We start from the raw sequence: 19,516 nt of genomic DNA on the forward strand, positions 1-19,516 counted from the left end.
AGTGTTTTAAAACATGTAATATATGTTACATATTTCAATGAAGAACAGACTTTGTGGAACGTTTTGATACGATTAAATGTGATTAATTGTACATGATCTTATTGATTAATTAAAGAATATGTATTTCATTTTATTTTCAATTAACGGACAGGAGGAAGTTTCATATAGTTAAGTTTTGTCTCTCTACTCAATGTTGAATATCACGCGGGTAATCACCAGTACATTATGGAACTGATTATAAAGTGATTGATAACATTTTTTCTGGAATAAACCGCTATGGTTTTAATCTCGTTTTAGTAATAAAACAGTCCTCGTTTTAGTAATAAAACAGCCAGGGTTATTCACTGTAATAGAATATAGTACATTTTACATAAATGATAGGAACTTGCTTACGTTCAAGTCTGGAAACTTAAATGAAACAGAAATAGAACGGTTCTTGTATTGGTAGTCAATATAAGTATACTTATCTTACAGCAGAACGAACTGTTAATTGTTTGAATTTTACTCACAAATGTGCAAATTATATGACCATCCATACACATATATAAGTATATGGAGCAAGGTATTATTAATGTGCTATTCATTTGGAATTTGTATCATCTTGATTTTAATAGTGAACCAATAAAGTGTATTGATGATATTATTACAGAAGATTGTAGACATATTCTTTCTATAAAATTTATAACTTTTGTCAAATTGACAATATCCCAAGTCACTAGAATGAGTAGCTCCACACATTTGTTTAAACTACAACTGAAAAAAATGCTAAGGTGATTAAAGCATTTCATGTCCCGTATTTTAAAACACTATCAGATACTTTGTGAATCAATACTATGAAAATGCTCGATATTTGCTTGCCATTTTTTATTTCTATATCAGCTGTGCCATTTTAAAACTAAGCGACCAACTTTATGCTTAATATTAGTGTAACCTTTACATGTACATAATCATATTTGTCATTTTATATGTTAAATGAAATTATAGCATAAAATCGACTATTTTTCCCTCTTTTGCCCATGTTATAACGGGACCAAAACCATGTGTTAACATAGTCACGCGCTCTTGTTATAGCACGGTTTTACCTCTGCGCAATACATACAGGGCCAAGTAAACAAACAAAAAATGAGGATTTGACCTGTTTGCCAATGTATTATATTGAAATTATTGATTCGATGGCCTCAATCGCATAACGGCGAGCAGCATTCAAGTAACTATGACGGAAATACGGCGTATATACATCGCCGCTAATCTTGGTTGTCGCCCTTTCTAAGAAACAGACAGTTGTCAATGTAAACAAATAAATGTCATTCAGTTTAACCCTCAAATTAACTAACAGAACAAGAAAACACAAAATGAATATGAAAACATGTTGTTTTATTGATGTTTATATTGATAAATGCTATTTATATTTCTTTGAGAGAATAATGTTTAGTGCCTGATATTCTTTTATAAACTTGTGAGCTTGAAAAAAAAACGATTCTGATGTCACTGATCTTTTTCCTACGGTCAATCTGAAATCATTCTAAGAATTTCTGAGGGTCATGTTTTGTCTTGTCTTGGGCAGAGTAATTTAATTGTTTTTTTTGTTTTGTTTTTTCTTGAGTTAATAAATCTCCAATGATAAGCTTTGTTAAATCAATTAAATTTCGAATTTTCAAACGGTTTTGCGCATTTGAATTTCCCAAGTAGTTGGCCCCGGAAAAATAAAACGCATACGTAAAACATGTAGATTTGGGTATATACCGTCCAAGCACAAGGATTTAATGTATGTGTTTTGTATTAAATATACATCATGAATCTTTTTTAAAAATTTTATGCTATAATAGCGTCAACGCACGTTTATTTCGTGTTATAAAGTCTGCAGTGTCCCGCCCTCGCCCTACCGGGCTCGGGCACCAACCGTTCCTCGGGACTCTGCAGACGTTATAACACGAAAAAACGTGCGTTAACCCTATATTGTCTAACAACTTAGTTAGATATGTCCAGAAGTGAAAAACGTGCATAATGAGAGTGTAGAGAGTCAAGAAGTTTTTTTTTATAAAACGACTTATTTATGTGTAGCTGACTGAAATGATTATTTTACCGCCACAGAACATGAACAAGGTAGTCCTACCTGGAAGACGCAGACTTGATAAGTATTTGTTCAATATATTTGTCGTCAATACTTCTTCCCCTGGCTTCGCTTCAAGACCTTTTGTATTATATGTATAACCGCTTTTCATTCCAGTAAGCATTTTATTTATTTCCTCACGTGTGAACGGCACGGCTTCAGTTGGATTTCCAGAACCTGTAATGCACAGGTGTATGACATGTAACGTATATAAAATATAGTTTGTTCATTTCTTTTATATTATCTTATTTCATGAAATGCTTTCATCTGTCATACAGTTCCTTCATACTACCATTACATACTGTTTTTATCATCAAACTAGGATATATAATTTGTATTTTAGTAAACTGTTCAACTTTATCGTTTCAATGAATTCCTTTTTATTTTCTTTGTTCTGATCTGAGTGTTTTTCGTATCAAACATAACTTCTGTTGCTAGTTATTGTATTTTTATTGTAAAAAAACATTATACACATGGAGAACTTAAAGTGTCATACCTATAAAGATATATATCTGTGGGTTTTAATAAAGGGTATCTTTAAATTTTAATTGGTAGTTGAATAATGATGAAGTAATACAAATTCCGAACAAATTATTGAATTATAATCTAATTTTTGTAAAGCATTTGAGCAATACAAAATACAGAAATTGCAAAGTATATTTTTTTCTGTAAAGTCTCATCACATTTGACAGAATGTAGAAAGACAGAGAAAGAGCCATATATGCCCATCATCTGCATTTATTACAAAAAAGAATCGTGACCTCATCAACAACACATAAGGCTAAGGGATATTATTTCGACATAGAGCTCGTTAATAAATATCAAAAGATTGACATTACGTTTAATATGGCCACCCGCGCATTTAAAAAGATATTTTGCATATAGAACGTTAGGTAACCTTTTTTTTGACAAAAAATTTACAAAATTAAAATTATTTATAAGAAAATGGTTAATAAGGAAAAAACATAATCTATCTCGTTTTAAAACTAAGATGTTTTAGCTTGCATATGTCTCGGAATTAAGAGAGCACGTTTTTTGTTTTGGCACACTGAGCAGCATTACCGAATTGCTCACACTATATATGCACAAGTGTTTTTGTTATATAAGTTCTATGTGCATTTTTGCTGATAGTTAAGCTACAACTCCAGCGCAAAATTATTGTAGGAACATCTAAATAAATATCTTATACATCTAAATAAGTAATTAATACATTAATAATGCATTTTTAAGCAGTTATTTGAACATTTCAAAAGTATAGATTAAAAAAATAACTTTATATTGGTACGCTTATAAGTGTCTCCCTATGCATATCCAACAAACTAGAAGTTTTTTTAATGATAATACCATTTTCAAGATATGAAAATTGTTTCAAACGTAAAAAAATTCATATCTTCTGTTATAATTATTACCTGTGAAGTAATGTATAAGACCATTTTTAATGTGGTTATAACCAAAACTACATATGATTTCATTAATTTTATTCCGTAGTTCCTTGATTTTTAAGTGTCTTTTATTTGTCATGTAATATTGCCTTGCTTGTTATGAATTCATTTCTTGTTTGGTATGTGGTATCTTTCATGTTCTGTAATTTAACCTTATTATGTGGTCATCCATACTTGGTTAGAAAAAGTATCTGATTTGTTTTGTGATCGTTCTTCGTTATTTTGTCGAAAGCTATGGGGCGCTGAATGGTAAAGGCGTTGACTTCACAAACATTACCCTTCACAGCTGTAGGTTTGAATCCCGCCAGGGTAATTGGATTCCTTCATGTCAGGAAGCTATCAATTTACCTTATGAAATTTCGGTGGTTTCACTCATGTGATCGTTCGTACCTAAAGTAATAAATAGTGTGGCACCTGAAGTCTTCCTCAAACGGTAATGATGGGAAGTCGTCATATGATCTCAACTTTGTTGGTGCGACATAAACCAAATAAAAAAAATGACGAACTTTGTTTTATACTTTGTTTCATAGAACTTCGAACCTTTTTAATTAAGTGCTTCTCCTTTGTTTATTATGCGATCATGAATCTGAGTCTCTGAGTGTGTAACATGATAATACATTGTTTATCATTTGATCGTACCTTGTTAATCATTTGATCGTACCTTGTTTATCGTTTGATCGTACCTTGTTTATCATTTGATCGTACCTTGTTTATCATTTGATCGTTTCTTGTTTATGATTTGATTGTACCTTGTTTGTTTATCCTTGACATCAGTTGTTCAAGCTGATTTCTTGTCAGAGCTTGTTCTCCTTCCTTTGCGATAGTACCTTGATAATTGTACTTTAAACCTCTATCCATCCCTTCTAACATTTTAAATATGTCATCCATTGTAAAATATTTAGTGCCAAACTCTCTGCCAGTAACTTAAATAACAAACAAATAAAAGAGATAGAAGTCACACTACAAAATATACATGTCTTTCAGAGAAAGTCATAAAAACAAAGGTTTCTTTCTAGGAAAAAGAAAGCTTCAACATAATGTTCATGTACTAAAAATTATTATAAGAGTTATGAAAACATCGATTAAAATGCATAAATACTGTTGACAACCATTGAAAATATCAGCCAGCATCTTTAAAATGGACTCCACTGATTTTTTTTCCAGATCATTCGCTCACTCTCACTTTTCCACAAACTAATTATCTTATTTTTTTTTTAAATAATGGGCTCAAATAGCACCAAACAAAAAGACGATATTTAATTTCTTCTGAGTATATGTCTTGAATATTTTTGCATATCTTTCTGCTTTAAGTGCCTTAGCTGATCTAGGTAGGAAATTCAAATTTTTACTGTTTTTAGGCTTGTGGACCTCAGTGTAGATTCTTTAATGTTCTAGCATTCATATTGGATCAAATTGATATTTCACATTAATCTCTTTTCCTACTTTTTTTTTAAATCAATAAATATTTCTAATCAAATTACCCTTTTCTGCTAACTCTTTCTTAAATTGGTTTAATTCATTCCTTGAAAGTGTTTTTTCTCCTGGTTGTGCCTGTTGTCCATTATAATTGTAAATAAATCCATTGTCCATTCCAGTCAGCATTCTGTCAATATCTTGAAGGGTAAACTGCCCAGTTTCTAGCATAACACCCATACCTTTGATATTATATGAAAACCACAAAAGTATATCATTTAAACACGAAAATACAAATTTTAGCAACGTTATAGAATATTTCATGTCCAACAAACAAAGGCCAATAAAGGTAAATGAACTTTATGATTGTTTTATAAAATTGATTATAGACCTGAAAAAGTACAATTTTTTAAAACTATCTTTTAGAAAAATATCTGGAATCGGATGCTAAAATCAACTGGAGAAAACGGCGATATTTTACACAAACAAACAAACTTTTGTATATACGAGTATGCTATTTTGTAATTAAATCAGGAAATTTAACCAACCTTTTCGATTCAAGTCTGCAAGAAATTCATTGAGCTGCAATCGGGAGAGTATTTTGTCGCCGCGTTTAGCTTCTTGCCCATTGTAGTTATATTTAATCCCCTGATCCATACCTCTAAACATTCTTTCTAAATCTCTCAGTGTGAACTTTGGTGTTGTCACCAAACCACCCATACCTTATTATAGATATAACATTTCAGGTTTTTTATATACGTAGCAAAAATCATTAACTTATACAATACGTATTTCGTAGCAGCATCTTAGTTATAAAAAAATATACCCATGTCTATATGGTTAGTGCCAGCCTAATGAATGACATTGAGATTTTGAGATAGTTAAGTGATGACTTTGGCTCCATAATATCATTTACTCATCACCCATGTGTACGTTCATATGTAATATGCAGTACTCGAACTGAAAATATGTGTTCCATAAACCAGCAGTGAATCAAGACAGTTTAAAAGGAGCATGCCTAAAGATTCCTGTTCTCTATTCTCTATCTCTTTTTTTCTTTCTTTTTTAAATTTTTAATATTTCAAAAGTAAAATCATGTTAAGCTTCAATCTATTTAGGAAGTCTTAAATGAGCCGAAACTGTGTAAAAAGTCTATAAGGTTGACTTTTTTAAATGATGTTTGCCAATTTAGATAGGTAACCCACTCTTGTTGATTATTCAAACTCAAATATATATTTTAGATGTCATTCGTGTGAATCAATTTATAGTTTCTAGCATGCAAAGATCGTTTAACTCGTCACCTATTGAATATTTTTTATATATTTCCAAACAGAAATTGAAAATTACTTTTCGCCTGTAACTCAGCTCTAAACTTTTCTAATTGTTTTCTAGTAAGCGTCAATTCTCCTGGTTTTGCTTCGGTACCCTGGTAGTTATACGACCGACCTTGGTCCATTCCTTGTAACATGTTGTCAATATCTTGTAGTGTAAATCGCGCAGTTTGGTGCATTGTTCCCATTCCTACAATTTAAAGATATATAAACAATTCACCTCTCAACTATATAATGTCTAAATATTTTAAATGACTATATTTTCAGTATTTTGAATATTAGTGTGTAGTACCTTCAAATTTTTAGTCTAAGTATCAAATATTAGCCGATTCTTATATTGTTTTCGTTGTTGTTGTTTGTTTGTTTTTGTTTTGTGTTTTTTTTTTTTTTGTTTTTTTTTTTTTTGTTTAAATTCTTTATAACGATAAACGCAAAATGCTCGCTTAAAATGTGTAAAACAGTATGGTACATTGTCCACTTTGTTTAACAATATTCTAGGTCAAACCTCTTTTATAAGAAGATAAGAAAGGTTAATTTACCTCCTTGTGAATTTAATTGATTTAATAGTCTTGTTAGATAATCTCTAGTGAGTGTTTGCTCTCCTGCTTGAGCTTCCTGTCCGAGATAATTGTACGACATTCCTCCGTCCATACCTGACAGCATTCTGTTAATATCATTTAACGTAAAGCTGGTGCTTTGTCCAGTGCCAATCATTGGACCTGAAACATAACTATTCTTAAGACGTTTCCTTTGAACTTCCCCATTGATATTATAAAAAATAAATTTGTTATCTGTTTATGTTGAATCAATAACTTTTGCATCTGTTTAAAACTTTAATTAATTTGAAAATAGAAGTGAAATTAAGTCAAGAAATCATAAGAAATCGTTATCAGATATATAAACATGTATTTATAATGAATGTTTGTGTTAACTGAGAAAATAAAAATTATAAACAAATGTATAAAAATAAAACGAAACAAACCAACAAACCAACAAATATTTACTATTTATAATCTCATTTTATTTTGCCAACTCTTACAAGATGTAGTATAGATTTTTGTTAACAAAAAGTCAATCATGTACAGCACGTACCCTTTGCTTTCAGTTTGGCTATAAGCTCATCTATTTGTCCCGCAGTTAGAGTTGCCTGACCTTGAGTAGCCAATTGACCTTGATAGTTGTACTTCAAACCAGTTGTAATACCTTGTTTCATGCGTTCAAGATCGGCCAGTGTAAATTGTTTTGTCGTAGTTATTCCTGGAAGAAAAGTTGAACAAAGAATGATTTTTTTCATAACAGATTTTCGATTGTAGTTTTTTTTAAATTTTGTTGACAAATATTAGTCAATTGTTATATTAATTGTATTTTATAAAATCTTACTTAAGCTTTTTTGGGGTGGCTGAATTCGAAACATTGTCACCGTTTAAATTGAGATATTTTCTCATATGTCTAAAATGATTTCACAGGAGAACTGAATCGATAATTTTTATAGACTAAAAGGGTCAATATGCTACATGAAATAATAAAAATATATAACATGAACAAAATTCTTTGTTACGATAAACGCAAAATGCTCGTTTAAAATAGGTAAAAGACAATAAAACAGTATGGTACATTATTCACTTTGTTTAACAATTTTCTGAGTCAAACCTTTTTTATAAGAAGATTAGAAAGGTTAATTTACCTCCTTGTGGATTTAATTGATTTAATAGTCTTGTTAAATAATCTCTAGTGAGTGTTTGCTCTCCTGCTTGAGCTTCCTGTCCGATATAATTGTACGACATTCCTCCGTCCATACCTGACAGCATTCTGTTAATATCATTTAACGTGAAGCTGGTGCTTTGTCCAGTGCCAATCATTGGACCTAAAACATAACAGTTTTTAAGATTTTATCCCTTGAAATTTTCAACTGATATTATAAAAAGTAAAATTTGTATTTTGCTAATGTTACATCAATAGTTTTTCAACTGTTTAAAACTTAAAAATAGAAGTGTAATTAAGACAGGAATTCATAAGAAATCATTATTATCAGACATGTAACTTTAAAGATAAATATGTGCTTATAATATATGTTTGTGTTTACTGAGAAATTAAGAAATAAAAATAAAATATATAGATATAAAAACAGACCAAAACAAACACACCTACAAATAGATATTCGCAATTTATAAAATCTCATTTTTATTTCTCTAAGATGTATCATAGATTTATTTTAACAATATGTGAATCATGCACTGCACGTACCCTTTGCTTTCAGTTTGGCTATAAGCTCATCTATTTGTCCCGCAGTTAGAGTTGCCTGTCCTTGTGTAGCCATTTGGCCTTGATAATTGTACTGTAAACCATTTTTAATACCTTGTTTCATGCGTTCAAGATCGGCCAATGTAAATTGTTTTGTCGTAGTTATTCCTGGAGGAAAAGTTGAATGAAAGCAAAGATATTAAAAGCTTCTTTCTACTAAATTACCAATTAAAGTATGCTGTCTAACTCTATCTCTACTCATGACTTTTTGTAAACTAAGTTATCTTCTTTAATATGTAAATTTTTGAGAAAAAAAAATTCTCACAAAATTAATTAATGTTCTGTGATTAGGATATTTTTAAAATAATAAACAATTACGCAAGTGAATACATATCAATACATGGAGTTTCAAGTTACATTAAACTAAAATTTATATCGTTGAAATATACAGAGAGTTAAAACAATATCTTAATGAATGAAATTGTTTTGACATAAAATCTTAACCATAAATTTATTTAACTTTAGTATTTCATTACTTTATGAAACTGACCATTTCTAAAAATCAGTATTTCGAGATTTCGCAAGCATGTGCTTAAGCAAAAAGCAGCATTTTATGCGCTCAGAACATCAGATTCTAAGCTAAGGCTAAATTCTTTTTGTCCATAATACTATAATTAAAGAATTTCTAGCTTAAGCTAAAACAAACACAACGATGAAAGCAAGACAGAAAGACACACGTCATACAAAAGATTAAGTATAATTATTAAGAAGATAATTATCTATTGGTCACTATTTTGATGTACAACCTTGGGACAATATTTCAGATCGAAATCGTTGCAGCTGTTCCAAGGTTAACGTTTGCTGTTGCAGTGTTGTCAGTTTGCCTTCATAATTATAGCGCTTGCCTTGTTCCACTCCAGCTATCATGCTCTCAACTTGTGATAACGTAAACTGGGCGATACTTTTCAAGCCTTTAAATATGCGTATGTTTAGAAATCGAATGTAGGTAAACAGTTTACATGATGGAAAAAAATCAAAAGGAAAGAAAAAACATGGTACATACTTATAAATATAATTTTATCAAAATTAAAAGCAACAATGAACAAAATGCCATAGCGGACAATGAACACACATGAACGTACAACATGTTTCAAACACACATTGACGTACAATAAAAATATAAAGCAAGCAATAAGCAAATGTAAATAAAATATAAAATTTTAACTAACCTGAATCTATACCTCCTTTATTTATATCTGGCATTGTTTGCACATCTGTAGGAAGTCCAGATGGCCCAGCTTAAAGTGAATAAATAAGATTTGTAGAGATTATATGTTTTAAAGTGGTAAGAAGGTGCAACATGACTGTCATAACATGAAACTCTTTAATTTTCTTGTTAAAGATCATAATTTGGATATATATCAACTGTTAAAAGAGAATGTTTTAATATTCCGAGTTTTTAACTCTCTGTGTTTCCATACCACGTCGTTTTGTTTTCTTTTTTTTTTGTAACACTGAAGCAGAAATGGACAGTGAACCGCTCAATTCAATATTAAAATTATCTTTTCTTATATCTCTATCAAACAGTATATGATCAAATAAAGTGGCGGCTAAAGAAAAATTGTATATAAATAGTACATGGTAATGAAGTTTTTGATAGATGGACATTTTTTGTCCGAAAACGTAAAATCTATATTGTTTCTATTATATTTGTACGGTAAGAAAAAAAAGATAAACTTTGTTTCCCGTTGTCTCGTCCAGTCGTCAACTAAACATTAATTCATTAATTACTCGTTGCCTTAATTGATTTCTGCAATGAACTTGATGAATTACTGAAGTTAAAAAAACAGTCGGCATAAAATTAATCAATTTTGTCTTTAATTCAAAAACCGACCTGTAGTTTCAATCTGTTGTAGATATCTTCTAAGTACAGGTTGAGACAATGTCCTTTGACCCTCAGATGCAATTTGACCTTGATAATTATACTTCAGACCACTTTCCATACCTTTCGCTATACGTCTGATGTCGTCAATTTTAAATTGTTGAAGAGCTTGTTCTGAAGTATGATTATTAGAATATATTACGGAACTGTACATTTTTTCCGGACATTTCCCTTTCACCCCAATCTCTCATACCCTCGATCAGTTTTCTTATCAGAAAAAGTCATCATAGTTATTGGAAACGCATTTATGTCAAGTCTATGGGTGTGCATAATTAGATATTCCTATGTTCATCTTGTGTGATTATTATTTTTTTCTTACATATATTACGACACACGCCGCACCGTGCGGTTTAAGTTCACCTAATTAACTTAATGTTGCGATTTTTATATTAACCTAGATATAAATCGTGGCGTTAAATAAATAATGATTTTTATAATTATCACAATTTCACACATAAGTTTACCTAGCTATTACAACGTGACGTTAAGTAATCACTTAATGATGATCACAATGTGACACGTACGTTAATACATGACGGTCATGTCAACTTATATATCACAATGTTATAGTATTGTTAAGTTAGATCACAAGATGTGACAGATACTGCGATATTTATCACAACGTAACACTTACGTTAACATAGCGACATGAACCATTTGTAGCATGGACTGGATATATAAACACATGCTCCATATATTTGGCCGTTAAATTGACGCTTTTCTTATGTGACAGGTTTGTCAGGTCTTCTCTTTTTTTTAAATTTCATCATTTGAGACGAATATACATACGTTACCGGACATTCATACAAACTTCAAATAACATGTATCTATTAGCTTAAATGGATGAAGGAAATACGCTCAAATGTATCTCTTTTACGACTCCAAGCAACAGTCGGTGATACTAAATCCCAGTACTAACCTCTATTTAATGCATAAAATCGTTCAAATACATTAAGTTAACAATGAAAATTATCGCTATTGTCCTGAACTATGCATGTCTTCTTATTATAAGAGCACTTGTACCCCACCCCACCAAAAAAAAGTCATCTGTCACCGGCATTTAAGCATTTAAAATAACATTTTTCTTCTTTTTTTTTCAAGTCCAAATATACAAATTTCAACTCGACCACATTGCGGTTTTTACCGAACGAACCTTTTATGTTTAAGTTGTTTACAAACTCGATTACGCCAGCCTTTGGTTTTATCTTGCTATCCCATAAGTTTTTTTAACCACATAGAATCAAATTAGCCACATTAATCTCTCAAGGAATGATTAACATTAAAAAAAACAGTTTACTGTTACAAAGCCACATAAAACTCAAATGCAAGTACGGACAGACATACAAACTTTGAAATAAGATTGACCATTCTACGACACACTCAAACATCATTGTCCCAATAGTTCAGGAAATATAAAGTCTAAGTGGTCAAATATGTGAAGTTATCAAGCAGATTGTGCAGTTGTTAAGGTAACTTGTAAAACTTATTTAAATATAAATTAAACAACCAAACACATTTTTATGATAATAAAACTTTGATTATGTTACCTATTCGATAAAACCATAATTTTCCTTTGTCCATTTTAGCATATTCGCTTCGGTGTGCTTATGATTTTTTCGAGTCAAGTACATTCATTACACAAATTATAAGTACTCGTACGTGATTTTTCAATCAATACGTTACAAATTAATGTGATAAATTCTGTCGAACTTGTGTAACATATTCGATACGTGCTATATATGATTTAACTTATTCTATATATCACAACGTTACGTTTACGTTTCTACGAAGATTTCGCTGCTTTATCGTGCAATAAAAATATTTTTTTAGAAAAATCTTAAAAAGATAACTAGATAAGCATGTGTGACATGAATGTATTAGAATACCTAACCCTACATAGTACATTAAATGACCGTACTACTGCTAAAGGAATAAATAAACAACATATAACTATAATTTTCCTTCAAAGTTCCATTAGATACGTATGATAAATACAGTAAAACATCAACAGGAACTCAGTGGCAAATAAAATATATACATCAGCAGTTGAACATTCTTACCTTCAGCTTGATATTGTGTTTGTAGATCTTGAAGCTCTTTCAGTGTATACAATACATCACCTGATTCTTGTGTCGTGACCTGACCTTGTCGGTTATAAAACAAACCATTGTTCATCCCGTCTATCATGGTGCGCAACTCATTCGTAGAAAATTGTTTTGTTGTGGATTCTGCAATCATTGTACTAAGTTTCAACATGTTTCATACATGTGTAAAGAGGTACATTATATTGTTGTTTACTAGTTTTTTTTTTGGTTATATTTACGCTTTAAGGTCAATTAACAATCATCTTCCTATTGCTGGAGAAAGAACTGACTTGATCTGGAGCCTTACACTATCACCACGTCAACGCCTTGTTATACAGAACTTTCGTATGTAAAAATCGCTTTTACTACGACAGGTTTCATAAGGTATGTTTTATAATTAGTGTACATAATTCATTACTACAATCTTTTTCACTTTAACATGAATTCAAAAGTGTCGTCATTCCTTGTTAATGAAAGGAAAGGTTGAGTACGTGTATATCTTATACCGAAACAAAGTACCGATAACGAAATGTTGGTGCACAAATATAAATCACCAAAACGTGCTTGATTGCGGATATATTCGATAGTGTAACGATATATTTTTTCAGTTATAAGATGGTTTAACATTGTTTCATCATCTACTACTGATAACCTTACCTCTGCCCATCTGTATAAGTTGGTCACGCATTGCTATGAGTTGACTTTCCGTTATGGTTACATCATTCATGTCATTGGAAACAGTTCCGTCATATTTATACCGGAAACCATTTTTGGCTCCATCTAACATAGTCTGTACATCCTTTAGGGTGAACTTCTTCATCGGGCCAGCTATTAAAGCAAATATTTTGTTAACTGTGTATATATGTTAAACAGTTTTATACAAACTGTCAAAGAAACAGATTCTAAAAATCAGGACTGTTTTATTAAAATGTTCAAAAATTAAAAAATGATAAAAAAAAAACATAGCAAATTGCTAGCAAATTGAAATTGCTTCAATATGTTAGCATTAAATGACGTTTTCACTGTGTACAAACATGTACATATTTCATTGTAATTGTAGCTGTTACGTTTACACTGTACTACCTAGTATTTAAAGTTTATTTTACATACATACGTACATACGTCAACAAAACTTTAACCAGTAAAATGATTTGTCACTGGAAATTGCATTAATATATATACGAATGTTTTCGAACGCTCTTATTCTTATGTGTTTGTCAAAAAAATATGTTTCTTGTCGAGAACCGTCACACGTGTGTTGTCGAGGCATGATTGATGGCGCCTATGTTCTGACACATATATGTCTGACAAGCGCGAGAGGTTTCTTAAAGTTTTCCGACGTGTATGTTATCCAAATAGTTCTGGGGCATTTTTTGTTTCAAATTGCCCGATTTCTAGGTGTTGCGCATGAGTTAAAAATTAATGTTTTTACGCTTTGTTATTAAAAAGTATCCTGGCGCAAGTATTGTCCTAAAGTGTTCTAATGAGTGTGTTGTCTAAAAATGTTGTGCCGCGTGCGTTGCCTAAAACTTCTAAAATGCGTGTTTGCCGTAAAGGTGGTTTGGGCGCCTGTGTTGTTCTGTTGGGTGTGTTATTTATGATTGTGATGACGTCTTTCTTGTCTCAAAGTTTTCTGACGCGTTAGCTGTTTTTATTGCTCTAACGCATTAATGCCTTTATTCGCACGGAAATTGTCTGTTATATATTCGTGTAGTGTATAGTTTAAATTTACTGTGATGCAGTAATAAACTTTTTAGTCTTAAGGTGACATTGTGCCCACCCAATGGTATATAATGAGTGAAGAGGTGAAAGTCAAAATAACTTTATGTTTTGCCATCATTCCTACTAACTTCGCAATATGGCCCAAGGACATTTCTCTATATATCCGTCGGAATCTCTGTAACGTTCTTCTGCAGTCCTTTTATAATTAGACAGGTTTATATCTTATCCATAACATTGTCTAATATAAATTTTTGGGCAATCGCCATTATTACAGTCAATCTTTTGAAATATATAGTCAATTCAGTTAAACTTCACTTGGGTTTCAATAAGCATATAGCTTCCAACACAATCGAATTAAAAGAAATTTGTTTCAACTAACTTGACTATGAATAAATGAGCATCTTGATAACTGTTTGTCTAAGTGTTCGTGTGTAAGTGAAATTACAAAAAAGGAACATCAATGTAAACATACATTGTAATGCCAAATAACTATAACTTAACCAGAACAAAGTAATTCAAAGCATATCAGATCAAATCATGTGTGTGTAAGTGTTGACTGTGCTTTGTCAAACGCGGGAGAATTGTTTATCAGTTTATATATCATATTTCAGGACATTAAACATCAACAAGAGGAGACTAACAAAAGAAAGACAAGAAACAACAACACAGTCAATTTACGCCCCGAATTCCCTATCCCTGCAGCTGACAATCATTTCAAACCATTTGTTTTCTTCGCCTGTATCAGATAGGCAGAATAATTTAATAAACACTTCTCCATCAACCAGTTTTATCAGCTTATGAATTAAGTTGACTGTATATTTTGCTGCTATTATCAATTCCTATGCAAAATATGTAAAGTCAGCACAGTATGAATCTACAATATTATACAATAGTATGCCCCTACCTTGACTTGACGATCCCGACTGGGCGTTGGTCCTGTCTCCTAAAGAAATAAATTACTTTTCGTCATATAATACTATATCAAATGATGAGGACAATCGTCATTATAAATCATTCCATTGGTAGGGACAAAACAATATATAAATTAACTACTTGAACTTATTCTATTCAAACTGTAAGCATACTTAATTTTCACAAAGTAATTTATTAAAACACTTAACCTAACTACCTTTATAATATGTTGATAACCATGTTAATAGTAACAAAGGTCTCATTGCTCGAGTTTAGTTTTGTGAAATATCACCGGGAACAATGGATTAGATTTTACTGATAAATATATCGCAAGTACAGAAAATGTGAAAATTTTCTTCAAGCATTTATACATAATGTAGTTACTTTAAATTATGTTTTGGGGAAAAAAAATAAAGCCTTACCGATTCCAATAGCACTCAGGAGATTGTCGGACGAAACATGACCTTTGAATAAACAAATAAGAATTTATGCAAAACAAATAAATACTGCTATATTAGTTATAAGATAATAAATGAAGTGCTAAGGTATCTTTGATACATAGCTGTTCTGAACATAACATGTACATTGCAACCTTTATTGAAATTAAGAATAATAACTTAAAAATGTAATACTGTTTTTGGCCTACTTATTTGTGTTATAATGCTGTTTACCTCCTGCCAGCATATTGTTTATCACATCACCGGAGTTTCCGTCTATTCCCGTTCCTTGTGACGTCACAGCCGACACCGCTGTCGTCACCAACAGCGTAATGATACACCAGGACATTTTCTTTCTGCAGTAAGAGAAGATATGCATGATGAGCGTTAAGTATATAGATAGAGAAATAAGGATTGTTAAGTATTTTTTAAAGTTACATGATGAAAAAAATAATAATTGTATTTTATCAAGTACCATAAGTAAATTAAGACAGGATGCTGAAGATAATAATGTTGTCAATTGGGCTTCAAAAGTAAGAGATTTATTACAAAATGCTGGTTTTAATGATGTTTGGTTGTTTCCTTCTTCAGTAGATATAAATAAGTTTACAGTAATTTTTCGTACACGACTTCAGGATATATATGTTAATAACTGGAGACAGGATATCTCATCCAGATCTTCACTTTTATTATTCAAAGAAATAAAACCTGTTTTTGAAATATCAGAATATTTAACAAAGGTAAAATGTCCAATTTCAAGATATACTCTTGCTAAATTACGTTTGTCGTCTCATCAACTTTTTATTGAAACTGGAAGACATAGAAATATTGATAGAAATGATAGGAAATGCAAACTATGCCAATGTAATGATATTGAAGATGAATTTCATTTTGTATTAATTTGCTCAGCTTATACAACATTAAGGAAACAATGCATTCCTAGATATTATTATACACGCCCAAGTATGTTAAAATTTTCTGAATTGTTACAGTGTACAAATGCAAACATTTTAAATAAATTAGCCAATAATTGTAAAAAAGCATTTGATGTTCGAAGGAATTCATTAAATCATTAAAAAAAAGACATAATAAATGACTTATCACTAGAATGTACTCAAACATATATTTAAAGAAAAAAAATGAATTAAAAATTAAATACAGCAACATATTTATATATATGTATTAATTGTATATAATAATCTACTAATATGTTATATAAAATGTCACATTACTTCATGTATGTAAATAAATGTATGTATGTATGTAACGATGAACTGTAAATGTTCAAGTTAGACAAATAAATTTTCTGTTCTGTTCTGTTCTGTTAAGTATAAATCTTCTTTTTTACCGTTACTAGTTACTCCAATAAGAATCTTAATAGAATGCAGACAATTTCCCCTCGAGATAATAATTCTTTCTAATACTTTTCATTTCTAATTCTGTTTGCGGTTCGTATTGACATTATAATTATGCACCGATTTGAGCTTTCAATTGTGATATATTAAAGTTTATAATAGTACGTGCCTTTATGGTTACCTTTGTAGCACTTTGTCCAGTCTAGCTATTCAGCAGTCCTACGCTTGCCGTAACATTTTCTTTAAAAGTTTTATGTTTGTATGTGCTCCTTTGCAAGTAAACATAATGCTTCCTTATAGATAGCAAATGACTCGTATATACATATCTATTTTTCCGGATGTTTAATCAGTAAAGAAAAAAAAACAAGTCGCATGTGTAAAATATACATACCCCTTTCAATAAAATGATATAGTGCAAAGTTACGAAGAAATATTCAGATGTGGCAAACAATGAAAGCTCCAGAAAATTTAAGTTATAACCAATATTTGACTCTTCTCTCAGACATGCAAGCACACAATAAGATGTGTCAGTTAGCATTTGCGAAACATAAAATGCCACATCATAAGTAAAACTTGAAGAAAATAACTTTAACCCTCAAAACAAAATTAATTGTTGGATATGCCTCTTGATAATTGTCTTTCTGCATTTGTTATGAAAACATTAATCTAATTTAATGGCTTTAGAGCCTATACACGTGTTTGAAGTGTTTTCTGGACACGTAATTAATTTAATTTAATGTTATACTTTTATTGCTTTACGTTGTATAGCAAACAGTTTCAATATGGTTCACTAAGCTAATATATTTTCATCATACCAAAACTAACTTTACAAATTTGATTATGCAACGTAAATATTAGGATAAATAAAATGCTTGAAATCACAGTACACCATTCCAATGTCGCCATCGATATGTCATTACACGGTTAAACAAGTTAAATGTTGATGCTGCACATCAAAGACGCCGCCAAATGATGTGAACAGTCACAGGTAATGTACAAAATCAGAATTGAAAATCGTTCTCTATTACAGTTGAATATCCGAAGCACTAATCAATTTTTTCTCCATGTTCTTGGTATGTGTCTGAAATTCTGAAATGTTTGTCTGTTGCGCTGGTCGAAGCAAAATAAAGTGGATAACAAAAGAAATTGATAAATGATTGGTAACCTTAAAATTAATTCAAGACAATATATGCCGAGAATATGTCCATTTAAATATTCGTGCGAATTGCATAATGTTCAAATGATTTTGAGGACAAACTGTCTGTTATTTTACAAATAGCGAAATATGTCTGTAATATCAAATTATAGTTATGAATAAATTGATATATATATATAATCAATTCTTTGTTACGTATTGTTTAATTATTTATAAAAGATTTAACTACTTGAATTAACAAAAGATTGCATATTCGCCTAGACTCTAGGTTTGGGACCACTAAATGTAATAAACAAATCTACGCAAAAGAGAAGAATCGTCAGGCACAGAATCCTTTAAAATAACCTATTGCAAAAATTTGTGATACATTTTGAAATGAACGTACTTTTTTCATTCAGTTGATCTTTCTTATAACTTAAATGTTAATTATTTTCATGAATTACATGTCGCACACGTTTTGCCAAAAATATTTCCGCTGCGTCCGTAGCGCCAAAATAATCTCCGTTGCGTATTTTAATGATACCTCTTGTTCCCTGCCCGAATTTGGTTCCCGTCATTAGACTATAGACGGGTCTGTGTTGAGCTAAGGGTTGAGGTAGAACTGCCTCTCTGATAGTGGGCAAGGTTTAGTCTTTGTAACTTGTAATTTAATAATTCGTCAAGTTATATTGATCATAGTTGTCCTGGTCCCCCCACCCCGTCAACGAAAACTAAATGCTAGCATATTAAATTTGGCGAGTGAGTGACACTGCTTCAGTCGTCACCTCTCTCAACGGTAAAGTTTTAGAACTTTTTCAAACATGACACTATTACTTCAGTTAAACGTTTATTTTAATCCCTTAAAGCTCCGTGACATGTTGTACATCAGAAAAGCTATTTGTATTAGAAAATTTGAAAACAATGTGATTTTGTTGAAACAAAAAAAAGTGCACAAAATCAAGTCTAAAATTTTCCCCATTGCTATACGGACAAATGCATATCTACTAGACGGCGCGTGCACGCGCCGTCTAATAATAATAATACAAGGCAATAAAATGTCATATTCACTCATCATGTCACAAATAATATAGAGTGTAATGTAGTGTAATTGACAATATAATGTAGTATTGTTTTTGGAATTATGAAAATTTGACAAATGTTTATAATTTATAATTCAAAAATAACAATGACAAATTGTTGTCAGAGCACTTCTAAACAGAGAAAGTTGTTTAGAAAACAGAAAACAAGAATTAGTCTTTGATGTAACTTGCGACAAAACTTAAAAAATGAAGTAAATTGATTCAATTAAGCTGTCAAAATGTCATGTCTCATCATAATTAAAACTTTAAAAAAAACAATCATAACAAGTGAATCAAGAACAAAGAAATGTAG

At 30.9% G+C, this 19,516-nt stretch overlaps 1 protein-coding gene across 36 annotated transcripts in view; it reads right to left on the bottom strand.

The window, feature by feature from the left end:
- The window catches only part of LOC132734719 (uncharacterized), a 50,465-nt gene that overhangs the window by 29,623 nt on the left and 1,326 nt on the right, over window positions 1-19,516 (bottom strand). For 33 of the 36 annotated variants that reach the window (XM_060721525.1, XM_060721535.1, XM_060721521.1 and 30 more), the window contains 16 exons: window positions 15,869-15,990; window positions 15,620-15,661; window positions 15,190-15,228; window positions 13,221-13,391; window positions 12,540-12,707; window positions 10,432-10,593; window positions 9,767-9,835; window positions 8,541-8,705; window positions 7,981-8,160; window positions 7,389-7,553; window positions 6,836-7,015; window positions 6,313-6,486; window positions 5,514-5,687; window positions 5,034-5,207; window positions 4,302-4,475; window positions 2,114-2,287 (listed from right to left, as the gene is read on the bottom strand). In XM_060721525.1, coding sequence (XP_060577508.1) covers window positions 2,114-2,287; window positions 4,302-4,475; window positions 5,034-5,207; window positions 5,514-5,687; window positions 6,313-6,486; window positions 6,836-7,015; window positions 7,389-7,553; window positions 7,981-8,160; window positions 8,541-8,705; window positions 9,767-9,835; window positions 10,432-10,593; window positions 12,540-12,707; window positions 13,221-13,391; window positions 15,190-15,228; window positions 15,620-15,661; window positions 15,869-15,983 — 2,326 coding nt within the window. In that variant the 5' untranslated portion in view covers window positions 15,984-15,990. The remainder of the gene's footprint in view (window positions 1-2,113; window positions 2,288-4,301; window positions 4,476-5,033; window positions 5,208-5,513; window positions 5,688-6,312; window positions 6,487-6,835; window positions 7,016-7,388; window positions 7,554-7,980; window positions 8,161-8,540; window positions 8,706-9,766; window positions 9,836-10,431; window positions 10,594-12,539; window positions 12,708-13,220; window positions 13,392-15,189; window positions 15,229-15,619; window positions 15,662-15,868; window positions 15,991-19,516) is intronic. The other 3 variants (XM_060721527.1, XM_060721547.1, XM_060721551.1) reach the window with 3 other exon arrangements.

Source organism: Ruditapes philippinarum, unplaced genomic scaffold (genome assembly GCF_026571515.1).
Source record: "Ruditapes philippinarum isolate M1 unplaced genomic scaffold, ASM2657151v2 ctg465_1_1_1_1, whole genome shotgun sequence".
Lineage (NCBI taxonomy): Eukaryota > Metazoa > Mollusca > Bivalvia > Venerida > Veneridae > Ruditapes > Ruditapes philippinarum.